Source organism: Sporothrix schenckii (assembly GCF_000961545.1).
Source record: "Sporothrix schenckii 1099-18 chromosome Unknown Cont41, whole genome shotgun sequence".
Lineage (NCBI taxonomy): Eukaryota > Fungi > Ascomycota > Sordariomycetes > Ophiostomatales > Ophiostomataceae > Sporothrix > Sporothrix schenckii.
Window position 1 is genome coordinate 1351942 of NW_015971142.1, and position 14563 is coordinate 1366504.

Genomic DNA, 14563 nt, shown 5'->3' on the forward strand with positions numbered 1-14563 from the left:
ACCATGCAATCCATCCACGCGCTTTTCCTGTCGTCATTGCCTGTGCATCCTGTCTTGTCATTTGTTTGGCGGCATCCTTGATGACGACGCCTCGCCATGTTGCATGGAAAGCTGTACTTGGCGAACTGGACACTGTCGTGTTTACGATTCAGGACCCTACTTATTTTTTTTTTCGCCTCTCATGGGCAGCCTTGCAGATGCTCCCCCGTCCCACATCTTGCCAACATCACATGTCCTTGATGTGTCTCTGGCTCAGGGTAGCGTTTCATTTCTGGCTTTTGTGCGTGAGATTTGTTGGGGATGTTCCGCCTCAGAGTACCCCTCCACGAACAATTGCATCATGACACCGATGACACCGACGATCGCAAGGTGAAGCATCGTCGCCCGTTCATTGGACAGTATCTGGTTGCCTCGATGTTTGGAGGGTTTTTATTTCGTTGCCTAAGTCAGCAAGGGCCCCCGGTAAAGAGGACAACATGCACAGTTTGGGAACACAGACGACAGGGGAGGATGCAGACGCCATTGAGCTAGGTCTGGACCGATGGCCTTCCCGCAAGGTAAACATTGACAAGGGAGGGCCAGAAGGCACGGTCCAAGATCAAAACGGGAGGGTATGTGTGGAGTGTGGAATGCGATAGACAAGACTGGCAGACAGAAGACACTTGCAGAGGCTTGTTGGGTCAATGCGCCAGACAGCAGGGGCAGGATCGAAAGAGGGAGATGCTGTTGAGCAGGGGGTTCCAGGATCGGGAGGACCCTCTTCGTTGTCTCTTCCGACTCGACCCCTAGCCTTGGTGGCCAAATGCAAGAGACAGAGACAGAGAGGTTCTTCACCCTGCAGGACAGAATGGACAGAGGACAGAGTGGTTGACGGGGTGTGTGGTAGGATTATGACGTCTTCTGGCGTCGAGGCCAACTCCGGGGTTTTTTTTTCATTTTCCAACGTCCGTTTGTCTCTCATGGAACACTAAAGTCATGCGGGACCAAATGGCGGCCTCTTCTGCAACTGAAAGGTCGTCAGGCTGTCCAAACAGATCGTTTCGGTGGAGGAACTTGGAGAAAATAAAAATTTCAATTAATAGACTAAAAAAGCAAAGACGAGCAAACCGAAGATAAAACACGAGGTGACGATGGAGTCTAACGAGGAATACGTAGGACTGGGTGCGCTCATTTTGTTGACTAGTCAATAGGCAACGTCAAAATCAGGGTCATGGACCCAAAACCAGGCAAGTCGAAAAGATCCGATGGCAATTCAAGGTCAGGTGTAATCACACGATTCTCAAGTCCTCCGCCTCCCTGCCGCGACGTGTTGCACCTTGGTTCTTAGACCCCCCTGAATTGTCGTCACAACTGCAGCTGTTGCTGCAGCTGCATCTCCGATCGGAAATCATGCTGTAGAAGAAACGGATTGTGCGCAGGTTGGTTGCGCAGTGTACAATACCCTCACCTTACAGGTCCCCCACCTTTATTTACCCTTTTGCCTTTTTTCGCCCCCATTCGACTTACACGCCTTTGCCGCGCCGCACTACCAAGAAGAGCTGCCTTGGCTTTGGACAACACCCCTTCTGCTTACATACATGGCACAGCACGGCAACGAAAGCCGCCAGTGGCAAAAATCGTCAGACGTCAGGCCAGTGTTCATTTTTGAGGAAAAGGCGACACAATTTGGAGTTGTCGACTCGGCAGCTGCGCAGCCAATGTGAGGTGTCGTGTCTTGAATTGGAAACCATTGTTGGCTGCTTGGCGTAACATTCCCCATGTTCTCTCGGACACGGTGATGAGCGCAAGGTTTTCATGCGTTGGAAACCCATTGCACCTCGCAGTAACCGCTCTCGTGACTTTGTCAACTGTTGTCCTAGACGAGACATATCCGCTCTCTCTCTCTCTCTCGCCTCGCTCTTGTGTCTCATTGTCGTCCCTTTCGTATGTGGTCACCTTTGCATCTGGCACTGGCACATCTCCCGTTCGACTCATGGGCACAGTCCAGTGACATGCAAAGTGCTCGGCGACGTGCAGTAGCGTGGGAACCGTACAGAGGGCGGTGGTCCACAAACGGGACAGGCCACAGCAAACTGTGGACGGCACTTTGTGCGTGCTGCCGCAGCCACTCAAAAGCTCTTCTCGCGCGCATGCCTGCCTGGAGAGGCACCCTCTTTATGCAACACGCTACTGCAGGTCGAACAGTCCAAAGACGGCTGTGACTGTCAAAAAGTGTCTGCCTGTGAGTCAGTCATGCAGTGTTCAACAAGGGCGGACATCCTTTGTTGTGAATTCTCGACGGTGGTTCGTGGGCGGGCAAACAGTCATGGAATGACTTGCATTCATGTGCGAAGACGACGGCTGCAGATGTGGACAGACGTGCAGGAGAAACGGCCACTCGAATCTCCCATTCGGTCGATCTGCCACGTCGATTGAAAAGATGCACGTGAAATGAATATTACTTCTTGCGTGAGTCTCGATTTCATATTGTACAATTTTCGATCAAATTGCGGGTTCTCATCGTGTTTCTTTCTATTTTTTTTAAAAAAATAAATAAAATAAAATAAAATAAAACAAAGCAAAGAACCAACACCAATCTTGCAGACGATTTATTTACAACAGGCTGTCCCCTACGGCTGTTTCTCTTTATTTTCCTGTTAAGCCCCGCTAAAGCACCTGCAGATGGTGAGCACACTTCTCTTGATTTTTGCCCAAGCCGGCCGTGTCTGTCTCATTAAATTTGCGGCTCTGTGTGGGTTTGTGGCTCGTGCAGGCCGCTTTACAGGCCTGCCAGCTTTCTTCCGTATGTTGTATTACTCCATACGTCTTTCACGCCTGATTCTTTTGCATACTTTTTCTTTCATCGTCTCCGTGTTTTGTCTGGCGCCTTTTGGCCGCGACCAGCCCCTGCAGCAGCAGGTCAGCACCGGACGACGAACCGTAGCCAGTCCATTTTGTTTCGAGATGCTGTCTTTTTTTTCTTCTCCTTTTTCGGTTTTCTTCTTTCTTCTGTTCCATTCTGTCGCTTGTTTCGCCTCTTTGTCTTTTGGTCATGGTGGTCTATTTTTATTTCGAGTTGCGCGGTTGTCAAAAAGTCGAGTCAAGGTGGTTCGTGCTCGCGTTTGAGCGTGCCATCCTTGTAGCTCTACTGTGTCCTGTCTTCCGTTCCAACCTACTCCCTACAACGGTTTGGACGTTCACAGTATTTCTTACGATCGCCAGCATCGCCGCACCCTCTCCCTCTTCCTTCCGATTTGGACGCCTACAACACCCGCAGAGTCGCTCTTTCCCTCTGCGCAGGGGGGTCACAGCCCGTTTCCGGCTGCCTCTTGCCACCCCTGTCCCGTCTACACCCTCTGTATCTGCCAAAGTGGACCAAAAATACGGCGGCCTTGTCCTGTTTTTCCTCTTTCCAGTGGTCACCAGGCACCTCGAGGCACACACTTTGGACTTGTAATGAGTGGTCTTCCCCCTGGCTCGGACTAGCCCGGACGGAACCCTTGTTCACAGCCTTCCTGCTAGCAAGGGACTTGCTCGAGTAGTGGCCCCTCGCGCCTTCCAAACGTACCCAACTACCCCTTTTTGTCTCTTTGTTCTTTACTTTGTCTCGTAACGGATTAGCCCAGGCGCACCCTCAACCCTCTTTCCTCTGTCAACAAAAAACCCCTGTCGCCTTTCCAACGCTCCACGATGCAGGCCAAAATGACCACACCACCGCCAGCTGGCCGTTCCGCGTCCAGACCACTGAGCCGCTGTCCATGCTGGACTGGACGCAGGCACCCCAACCGCGAGCCTGTCGAGGTGTCGCACAGCAGCACCTGAGCAGCACCTCGAGCACCACGACCGACAGTCGGCCGTCTTCTCTTTCTTCTCGTCTTCCCTGGGGCCTGCTGCCACCAACAGCCACCCGTGTCTGCCTACAGCATCCACTTGCCCACTCACGTCGTCGCCCTCCCTCTCCCTCCTGTAGTCCTACGAGCCCTTTGTCGGGGGAGGTCGCCAAACAATCCTGTCCTCCCCTGTACTCTGTCCGTCTTGATTCGTCCGTCTCTGTTCGTCTCGATTCGTCCGTCCGCCAGTCTGTCTGTCCGTTGTCTGGCCGTCCCGCTGGACAGTGGCTGACCCCTCCACACCTTGGCTGGCCTCTTTTTCTCTCCGTCTGCCTCCTCCAATGTGGCTGCACCTCCCTCCAAGTCAGTCTGGCCTTGTCGAGGTCCCCACCCACACAAATGTTTCAACACACACGCTCGTCCTCGACTTTTTTTCTCCAGCCAACCAAAACTGACGAACGCATCGCCTTTTGTATAAAGCAAACCTCGTCCGCAACCTTATTTATTTTCTCCTCTTCTCTACCCACTCAACCCTCTTGTCCACCCTTTTGCTTCACCTACGACAGTACCTTCTTGACAACCCATTTCCACTCTCCTCTTCTCCTCTTCTTTGTATTCTCTCCTGACTCATTCGTCAGGCTTCTCGCTACCCTTGCATCACACATCTGCTTCCCGCTGCCCGCACCTCTTCGTCGCCTGGATTCTCCCACACTCTTGTGGTCCCCCATATGCCCCCATGTCGCCGAGAACTTCTTCAATAGATCCTCTCATTACTGACGCGGCCGGCTGACAACTCACCACACCTCTACGAGTACTACGGTGAACCAACCTGCCTACCTCCCTTGACTCTGCATTTTCTATATAAGACGACACCTCCCCGCAGCTAGAACAAGCAACTCTTCCCAGAACATATTACTCTCCGACATACCATGTGCATCAAGTACGTCTACTACAATACGTACTCTGACGACCAGTTCGACATCACCGAGCGCGTCGAATCTTGCACACCCGGCTACATCTGCCCCAACCCGCGCATCCTGCAGTTCGACCGCGAGTACGCCTGCCCCCGTGACCAGGCCAAGGCCTCGCAAGCCCGTGGTGACCGTCTGCCCGGTAGTGCTGCCGGCGCCTCGACTCCGTCGCCCCGTTCTCTGTCTCCGACCTCTGCCAGCCCGGACTCTCGTGCCGGCTCGAGCGACGCCGCATCTGGTGCTGACCGTGCTGACCACCCGCCTCGCCGTCGCCGACGCCGCACGTCCGACGTCTACGTCAACGGCACCAAGGTCTCGTCGACCTCCACCACTTCTGCCTCCTCGAAACCCCCCTCCTCGCCGCGCACCATGCCGATCCCCATCCAGCGCGCCGCCACCATGACCTACGGTGGCATGGAGCCCCCGCCGGAGCGTGGCCGCCGGCCCATCATTGTCGAGGAGCGCGTGCCCTCCCTCTACCAGAGCACGCCCCGCATGATGCCCATCCCACTGCCCACCCATGCCGACATTTACAACCACACCACCACCACCATATCGGGGCGGCCCCGCCCGTCGTCCGGATTCCGTGACTTCCGTGACTTTCGCGAGTTCCGCGACCTGCGCGACAGTCGCCCCGAGTTTCGCCCCGAGTTTCGCCCCGAGTTTCGTCCAGAGCTGCGCAACGACCTGCGCGAGTTCCGCCCCGTCGGCCTGGAGCGCACCTCGTCGCTGCGCCGCCGGGAGCCTGCGACGCCACCCCTGGACAGTGCCTTTTTGAGCCCCAACCGCGCTCGCTTCGATCGCTCCCCGCAAGGCTACGGCAGTGCCGAGGACGAGCAGGAGCGGGCTGAGCGCCGCCGCCGCCGCCGAGCCGCTCGCGAGCGCGCTTCGGTGATGCCCTCGTCGCTGCCGGCCATGGGCGCCACCGACGTCTTTGGCTCGTCCCCGTCGTCGACGTCGGGTGTCGGTTCCGGTGTCGGCTCTGGAATGGGATCGTCGGCTGCCACCTCGGCGTCGACCTCCCCCGCCGTCTCGGCCGTCAAGAAGGAGCTGCGCTGGGAGGATGAGCAGCGCCGATTACAGAACGAGCGCATCTCGCGCCGGCCCAAGATGCCGCGCGTCCAGCCCGTGCCCACCAGCACCACCACCAACACCAACCCCAAGCTGCAGGGCGAGGTCAAGTCCATCCTCAAGAACACGTCCACGTCGGCCGGCACATCACCGGCCCCGCCCGCCGAGGGCCGCTCGCGCGCCTCATCGCGTGCGTCGTCGACCCGTCCGCCTTCTGCCTCGCGCCCCTCCTCACGCCCGCCCTCGTCGTCCCGCCGCGCATCTTTTGTGGGGCCTGTTGGCGACTTGGACGACCTTTTCACCACGGGCGTGTCGGGCCTCAACATTTCGACGCCGCCGCCACCGCCGCCCGGCCCGGGCCCAATGGACGAGCTCGCCGTGGACGACGTCGAGCGCAACCGTCTCCGCAACCGCTTCAGCATGCCGCCGCGCCGGTACACCGCCGGCGGGGCCTTTAAACGGCGCACGGAGATTTGGTATCCCGAGGAAGGGCGATACCGCTTCATGTGAGATGCTACGAGGTTTACGTTGTGCGCTGGTCTGTGACGGACAAGCGTGAAAATCACACTCTTACCCCAAAAAAAAAAAAAAAAAAAAAAAAAAAGAACAATAATGGTGAATTGGGTGTACAATAGCATATGGGTCACGGGATTTACGGAACAAACTTGCATGGCATTGGCGTTTTGCTCTTTAGAGTGTTTACTGTTGAAAACCACCAGTATGTCTTTTTCGTTACTTGACTTTGAATGTCAAATGCATCCTTCGCGTGACGCGCGAGTAGATAGCACCCCCTCAAAAATCAACATAATTTGCAGCGGGACAACCTGTTCGACCCCTCCATGGTGACTGTGTGACTCTTTTTTTTTGCATCGCGCCCAAACGACACCCACCGCGATCCTCGATCGTATCGACAACAACGCCTCGTCATTACTGCGTCAACTGATTGGACAAAGTATTGCCCTCAGCTGCCTATGACTCGACTCGCCGGGGCCGGTGGTGGTGGATTGGGGGGGATGTTTTGGTGGGAGCTCGGTGGCAGCGTTCGGCAGTCTCTTGCAGGAGTGCTGTCGATAGAGAAGAGAGGAGAGGACCAACACCACCCCACCTCTGACCGCCCTCCTCATGCAAGGCTCGAGCCGAAGATCGGCTGCTGCTGCTGCTGCCTGGAACCTGGAACCTGGAGCCTTGAGCCTTGAGCCTTGAGTGAGACCGGCCTGTGGTGAGTGGAGCGACGGCAAAAAACTGGACTGAGGAGCGAAGGAGTGGATTTGTTGACTTTTCCCCCAAGGGCCAGGCCACTCACTCACTCACTCACTCACTCACTCACCAGTTGCCCCTGCGCAGCTGACAACGCCGCACCTCAGTGCGCTTGAGGGCATCCGAACACACAATGCGAGAAAAGCGAGATGTGAGACACGCCTTTGTGCAGCAAACTTGTCAGTTAATTGTGTCGTGATGCATAATAAATCGAAGCACCATGACATTACTTTTGCGTGTTGTTTGAGGGAGGGTGTAGAAAAGACACGGCACATTCAAAGTCAAAATCTCGTGTTGACAATGTGGCCTTGTCGAAGAGGCTGTCTCGCTGTCTCAGACGACGTCCACCCTTTTTGGCAACTCTTTGTTGACACGCCCACTTACACACCTACGGAATACTATCGCAGCATCCACACCATTCGCCTTCTTGCGCCCAATTCGTCCCTCCTGCCCACTGCCCACTGCGAGGCGAAGCCACACCACCTTGTCAAGGGAACTTATTCCTGCGCAGTCACGAGTCGTCAGTTGATCCACGGCGTATGCCACCTTGGCTGTCAAAGACGGTGGCCAAACATTTGACAATCGTTCTTTTTTTTTTTTTACAAAACAAAATAAAAAAAAAGCTCCGCTGCAAAGAGCCAAGGCTTGACTCAGCTGGCTTGTCCCACCACACTTGTATGTCGCCTTTTTTTTTTTTAAGTTTCCTGTTGGTCGTCCTCATGACACACCGGGACGGCACACGGCACGCGTGTTGCAAAAAGATAAAGGGCGAGACGTTCGGAGCGTTACGGAAAATAAATGGGCATCACGAACAGAAACCGCCACGCGTGGTACGACTCTTAAAATAACTTGGTCTTTGAAAAGCTACGAATCCTCTGGGGCGATTGTCAGCACATTGGCGGCAACAATCTGATGTGGTCGATTATGTACCCCAGTAACGATCAAAAATAGTCAGACACTGTGAGACGGCGCAAAAATAAAGAGACAAAAATAGTTGACATCTAAAAACATATTGATATTGCGTTAAAAATGAAAAAAAAAGTCTGGTGCCCCCTCCACTCCATCTACTTCATGTTCTTCAACAAGTAGACCACGCCCGCGAATGCTTCTTCACAGCTTGGCTGGATCTGGGCGGGCGGCAGCACAAACCCCGACTGGCCCATGTCCCGCAGCTCCGACGTGAAGCTGTACGGCACGCCCACCACGTCGTGCACGTAGTCGACGCTGTTGCCCGTCGACTTGTACAGCATCGAGCAGATGCCACCCGTCTGGAAGTAGGCGCCGTGCACGCCGTAGATGGCGTCGGAGGCGCCCGTGGCCAGGTCGGCGAGCACGGACGCGTTGGCCGGCTGGCGCTCGCACGAGTAGCCGTACGGCGTCATGAGCAGCTGGCCGTACGCGTGGTAGTCCATGTAGAGGCGGATGGACTGCGCGGCGTGCGTGGCGCGCAGCCACGACGCGAGGGCCGCCGTCTCGGGCGCGTCGGCCTGCGCACCGCCCCGGTAGTCTTGGGCGCAGGGGTCGGCGGACGCGCCGCCGTCGACGGACCACGCCATGGGCCAGTTGCGGTTGATGTCGCGGCCGATGCAGGGCGCCGTGGACCGGGCCGCGTCTTTTGACGACGGCGACGAGGACGACGAGGACGACGAGGACGACGAGGACGACGAGGACGACGAGGACGACGAGGACGACGAGGACGACGAGGACGACGAGGACGACGAGGACGACGAGGACGACGAGGACGACGACAACGATGCGTGCGTCGAATTCGCATTGTCTTGCCGGTTTTTGCGCCACAGCCGGTCCGTCGTCTGTGTGTAGACAAACCCGTCGGGGTTGACAATCGGAAAGGCGTAGACATCGTACGTTTCGAGCAGTGCCGCCAGGTCCTGCGCTGTGTCTGTCTCGGTCTCTGCCTCGCTCTGCGCGCCCGCGCCCGCGCCCGCCGCCTCCGCAAACGTAAACGCAATGTACTCCACCACCATGGTCGCAATCCACTCGCGCGCGTGCACCGTGCCGTGGAAGACGACCGCCGGCCGTTTCACCCGGCCGCCGCCGCTGCCAAAGACGCGCAGACCCGTCAGGTTGCGTCCGTCGAGCGACCGTCCCGACGACACCAGCTGGGTGTGGTCCGGGTGCCGCGCCTGCACGTCTTCCAGATACTGCACGTGGTCCGCGTACGGATGGAACGACTGGAACCACGTCGCATTGGGCGCGCCGGCCGCGTAGACGTCATAGCGCGTCTCTCGGGCGATGGCCGCTTCGAGGTCGGCGTGCATCACAACCGCATTGCCTGCCGCGTCGGGCCCCAGCCGCGCGGCCAACTCGTGTTGCGCTCCGGGCGGCACGACAATATCGGCAAACCGGCCCACAGTGCGCGCATCTTGCCATGTGCCCAGGCCAAGGTCGGCAATGGCGCGGCTCAGTGTGTCGACGTTGTCGGGGCGCACCGGTACGCGGAGGACCTGTGTGCCTCGGTAGGAGACCCGGGCTGTTGCGGAAGCCGCGTGGACGGTTGCCACCAAGAACGCTTTGGCGACGGAGGGTTTCATGGTGACCTGTCGACAGACGTTGCGACTTGGCAAACGCAGAGCCGTGTGGCAACGTGGACGGTGCCCAGGTATATCAGAATCCGCACATTGCGTCCATCACGAAAGAGCATATCTCATGACGGGACGACAAATGGACGCTGTGTTGCCGCGTCCCTCTGATGGTCAACCAAAATGCATGCACTTGACTTATTTCCCCGCGAACCCCGGGTTGATCTGCATCGGCAGTCGCAAAAGCGCCGACGACTGCCCTTTTTGAACAGTGTTTGCCTGTTTGTCCGCTGCTGTTCTCCGTCTCACTATGCACTATTAGCCGGACAACACACCTTACCCAAGAAGAGTGCTGCCTCCCTTTTTGCCGGCTGCTCTGTCACTCTATTCTGCCTTTCCGTACGCAGCCTTGATTGGACAGTCGAGCAGCAAGCTTGTTTGTGACATCTGTCACGTAAGTACTGGATCCCTTCCCCTCTCGTTTGTGGCCGCCTTCGTTTCGGCTGTTGAGCGTGGTGATGTTGTTTTGATGTTCAGTGTAGGTTATGAGTACGATGAGTACGAATGTATTGAAATTAAATAAAAAATTGTACGTAATATAAGACGTTGTGCCCGTCCACCCAACTGGAAACCGCCCAAACGCTGCTTCTCCTAATGCTTTGGCGCCGTCGTGAGGTATGGGATGTTGGTCGATATTGTTGCAGAGCCCACGTTGTAGATGGTCGTGATTGTCCGAGTGATGACTGTGTTGCCGTTGCCATCAACATCACCGCCGTTGTTCCCATTGTTGCCACCGTTGTTGCCGCCATTGTTGCCACCATTGTTACCGCCGTTGTTACCGCCGTTGTTACCGCCGTTGTTGTTGTTTGGCGGTTCTGTGTTGGCCGGCGGCGGCTGTGTAAATGTTGGCCGCCCACCGGGTCGACCACCCCCCCAACCCGGCCGTCCGGTTGGACGGCCCCGGCCAGGACCGCCACCACGGAACCCGCCGGGTGGACCTGCTTGAGAGCTGGCCGGCGCTGGATTGTTGTTGTTGTTGTCATCGTTGTCGTCGTTGTCGTTGTCATCATCGTTCGCACTTTGCACCGACTGAATGCCCGCCGGATCCAGGCACTGGTAGAACCATTCGCTGTTGGGGTTGCACGTGGTGCCCGTCTGGCACGCCGTCGGGCCATTCCAGGTCCTGCCGCCGCCTGCTCTGTTAGTACCAGTACGTTTCGTCTCGTTCCTTTGTGCAGTGGCCCGTGGTTACCTACATTGTCCGTAAATCGTCTGGGTCGGCGTGACGTCCTGTGCAGCAAGGCCTGTGGCCACAAAGAGTGCCGCCACGAGCGTGGTCGAGAGTGTCTTCATGTTTGAAGCGAGGAAACTGGTGTTTTGAGATGGGGGTTGATGAAAGGACGAGAACGAGAAAAAAGAGGGAGAGAGAAAAGGAGGGAAGGCGTGAGAGGAAACAACGGAAGACGCAGTCGAGAGCGAGCCAAAACTATTGAACCCGATGGACAAGGAGGCCGTGGAGGATAAGTATATATTTATCACACCAGGCAACGGCACTTCCTTTCGCCCACCCAATTGTAGTCTCGACGTGCCAACGATTCAAGAGTCAATCGGAGATGCAAGGATGCGGAATAGAGGGCGGTGACAGAAGCCAAGACGGAAAAGATGGCACAGATGGCATTTTCTTATTGTCTTGCCTTTGCCCCTGCTGCCTTGTTCCTGTATGCACACAAAGGATGAAAAGTGTGTGCCCTCGCTTCATCCCGTCTCCGATTGTTGATTGTTTGAGCAGACGAGCAAACAAGTAAAGCAGCAGATTGACTGGTCGTAAACTTTATTTTCTAGTTGCTGTAGTCATCGCGTTTGTTAGAAAAAAAAAAAAAAATCAATTTCTCGTCTTCTTTCTTTTCAGGGTTGCCTTCCTGAGTCGACCCCGGATTGTCTTTCATCCCATGGTCAAGGATCAGACGGCATGATCCATCATACGAGTCGCCAGAATCCGGGTTGCCATGCCGAGCAGACGCTGCCGTCGTGTTTTATCCATGGCACGCCAGAGATGGTAAAGAGTCGCGTTGAATGGTTCGTCGTAGTCGATTATCCGTTATTGTTTCGGTGACCGTATTGTCTCATATTTCGTTCACAGTCATATCATATCACGCCCTCGGCCGTCCCGTCTTTTGTCTTCCCAAGCTTGTTGTTGGCACGTCAATCTGGATAATTCTGCCACCACCCGTCATACGAGGACTTGTTCTTGGCAGCACAAGAAGAGGGCGAATGTTTCTTACTCTCTTGGCAGCCCAAACAAAAGCCGAAAGGCTAAATTGTACGCGGCCGGGCGGGTTTGACATATGTAGGTGCGTACGTACCAATGTTTCGTCGCGCAATCTGTTGGGTCTGCTGGATCTGTTGAACTCTTCCTCTGTCGATCCGATGGCGCGGGTTTTCGGACGTGCGTGGGGATGCTCCCATTCAACGAGCCGCTACGGGATATTACGCCCACCGTGCTATAATCCTGTCCCGCTTGGCACTGCCATTGCGCTGCACCTTGGCCAGGTCGGCTTCGACGGCCGCGCGCCGTTCGGCCAACCGTCGCACCTCGTCGGCCATGACCGCAATGGAGCCGTCAATCTCGGGGTCCGCAAGCTGCACGGCGCCAAAGGGGCTCTCGGCCAGCACCGACGAGCGCACCAGCCACTCGGCCCGTCGGGCATCGGCGAGATGTGTAAATGTGGCCGTCTCAAAGGCCTCATGGGCGTTGGCCACCACATCGTGGGCTTTGGCGGTGCGGTCGGCCAGAGTCGCCGCCAAGAAGCGGGCATTGATGCGGGTGGCCGTGTCGACCGACGACGCAGAGACCTCGCTGGCGAGGTCAGCATCGAGAGGGTCCTCGATCGGCAGCACGAGGGACAGGTTGTCGAGCAGCTGGTCCATGGCCGCATGTGGGCTGCCAGCGTGGCTGTCGCCCAGCCCAAAACTGCCCGCACCGTACCCCGATGAGCGGCGCCGCTGGGCCTTGAGGTCGGCGCTTGTCATGCTGCTCGTGCCACTGACCGTGCCGGAGCGTGTGCGCATGTGGGACGCACCCGTGGAGGGCCGCCGGCGCACGGGCGAGCCGTAGTTGCTGAGGCGGCGGCGCTGGTCGTGGGCCGCCTTGGCGCGTGCGGACGCCGTTGGGATTTGCACCGCCAGTTCGGTCCGTGCGGCGGCCACGAGCGCGTCGGCCGTGGCGTAGTGAGCGGCCGCCGTGTCGATGCGTGTCGTCAAGAGAGACAGGTGCTCGAGCAAGAACACCAGGCACTCGTCCACGTAGTCGAGGGCCAGCAGCGACCGCGTTACGTTCTTGGCGTTCTTGCCCGACAGCGCCTTGAGTGCCGGTGCGAGATGCTGCTGCTCCACGGACATTTGCGCCACAGGTAGAATCTCGGCGTATAGCGATTCCAGCTCTTCCTGCAGGGCGGCGACGTCGTCGTCGGGTGCGGACGATCCCGATGCAGTCGTCGCCGATGCGGTGCCGGCCTCCAGCGCCTCCAGGTACAGCCGGTCCAGTTTCGTGCGGATGGTCTCGACGGCATACTTGATCAGGTGCAGGCAAATGTCCCGCAGCCGCGCGATGCTCGCCTGCTGCTGCTGTGCGGCCGCGTCCTGCGCCGCATCGCGAGACGCGACAGCCGCCGGCAGCGCCCACCCCAGCTTCTGCAGACTCGCCAGCAGAGTGTCGTCGGACCGGCACAGCCCGTCCACCGTCTGTTGCACACGCTGTGCAAGCGCACGGTTTTGTTGACCCATGTCCGCCACGCGGTCGTCCAGCGCGCGGCTCAGCCGCTCTACATCGGCGGCGAGGTCGGTGCGCGCGGCGTCCCATCGCTGCTGGTGGCGGGCTGCAAATGCAGCGCGGGAGGCGGTGCCGGTGGTGCTCGAGAGCGCCTCCAGTTTGACCACGGCATCCTGCTGCTGCCGCACCCTGTCCGTCTGCTTGCGGATCGTCTCGGTCGAGCGCTCGAGCGCGGCAATGGCAGCCCGCAGATCGTCGTCCGACAGGGGGAGAGACACCTGAACACCGTCGCCCTGGGCATCGTCCAGGCTGGCGGCCAGTTGTTCGTCTCGCCCGCTCCGCTGCAGGGCATCGTATCTATCCAGGGTTAGAGGGCGGTGATGCAGAACGAAACGTCCATGGAAAGACTGCTACCCACAATTCCAGCTCGTCCAAGGTCAGCAATGTGTCGTCGACCAGGTGTGTTGCCGCCCATTCGACCAGCTCGGGCCCACTTGCGGCATCTTTCAGGGCGGCGTCGAGTTGGGCGTCGTCAACCGCGATAGCCCGCGCCCGCAGGATGCTTGCTAGTTGCTCTGACCGTGCCATTGCCCATTGAACTCGACAGGATGCGTCGGGATTTGAGATTCAGGGGCAGAGGCTGTTGTTGCCGGTTCTTCAATCTGGGCAGGCCGCACAGATGGAGATTTCGAAAAATTCAATACCAAGGCCAATTGAGCTCAGGGCCTGCTTGTTTGACTGGCGAACGTACGTCCGGTACAAAGCTGTCGGTACGATACTGTGACGTCGTTCACCGTTTGTTGTGGTGGGCGTTTCAGTCGTCCAGGTCACTAGTCCCGAATAGGAAGCACAGCAACACTTGGGCACGTCACGTGTTTGGATCACCAACTTCATCGCAACGACACGCCAGGATCCATTATGCCGGCAGTGTATGTGGTGAATTTTGTTTCAAACAAGTTTTGCTTACCAGATCGAGAGAATGACGTATGATCTGAACGCGTTGGAAAATCCGCCCGCGTCAAATATGGATATGGTATCGGAGAGCCGATGGATGAATGGCGACAAACGGCAACGCGAGAACGTGGCTAAATTACGATGCAGAATCCCTCAAATGTGCTAAATAAAGACCGATAGCAGAATCGAAGA

At 57.2% G+C, this 14563-nt stretch overlaps 6 protein-coding genes across 6 annotated transcripts; 1 reads left to right on the forward strand and 5 right to left on the reverse strand.

The window, feature by feature from the left end:
• Positions 1-1638: 1638 nt before the first annotated feature.
• Positions 1639-1974, reverse strand: SPSK_08150 (uncharacterized protein; the record flags this gene model as incomplete). The annotated part of the gene is made up of 1 exon (XM_016734791.1): positions 1639-1974. One exon carries the CDS (start codon positions 1972-1974, stop codon positions 1639-1641), a length of 336 nt encoding a protein of 111 aa, XP_016590759.1.
• A 2764-nt stretch (positions 1975-4738) lies between these two features.
• Positions 4739-6361, forward strand: SPSK_07406 (uncharacterized protein; the record flags this gene model as incomplete). The annotated part of the gene is made up of 1 exon (XM_016734069.1): positions 4739-6361. The coding sequence occupies one exon, from the start codon at positions 4739-4741 to the stop codon at positions 6359-6361; it is 1623 nt and encodes a 540-aa protein (XP_016590760.1).
• Positions 6362-6820: 459 nt separating this feature from the next.
• On the reverse strand, positions 6821-7230 carry SPSK_08106 (uncharacterized protein; the record flags this gene model as incomplete). Its single annotated transcript, XM_016734750.1, has 2 exons — positions 6821-7098; positions 7179-7230. 2 exons carry the CDS (start codon positions 7228-7230, stop codon positions 6821-6823), a joined length of 330 nt encoding a protein of 109 aa, XP_016590761.1.
• A 942-nt stretch (positions 7231-8172) lies between these two features.
• SPSK_07478 (uncharacterized protein) lies at positions 8173-9660 on the reverse strand (the record flags this gene model as incomplete). Its single annotated transcript, XM_016734140.1, has 1 exon — positions 8173-9660. The coding sequence occupies one exon, from the start codon at positions 9658-9660 to the stop codon at positions 8173-8175; it is 1488 nt and encodes a 495-aa protein (XP_016590762.1).
• A 639-nt stretch (positions 9661-10299) lies between these two features.
• SPSK_07957 (uncharacterized protein) lies at positions 10300-11001 on the reverse strand (the record flags this gene model as incomplete). Its single annotated transcript, XM_016734609.1, has 2 exons — positions 10300-10841; positions 10905-11001. 2 exons carry the CDS (start codon positions 10999-11001, stop codon positions 10300-10302), a joined length of 639 nt encoding a protein of 212 aa, XP_016590763.1.
• Positions 11002-12135: 1134 nt separating this feature from the next.
• SPSK_07273 (uncharacterized protein) lies at positions 12136-14005 on the reverse strand (the record flags this gene model as incomplete). Its single annotated transcript, XM_016733937.1, has 2 exons — positions 12136-13774; positions 13836-14005. The coding sequence occupies 2 exons, from the start codon at positions 14003-14005 to the stop codon at positions 12136-12138; spliced, it is 1809 nt and encodes a 602-aa protein (XP_016590764.1).
• Positions 14006-14563: the final 558 nt, after the last annotated feature.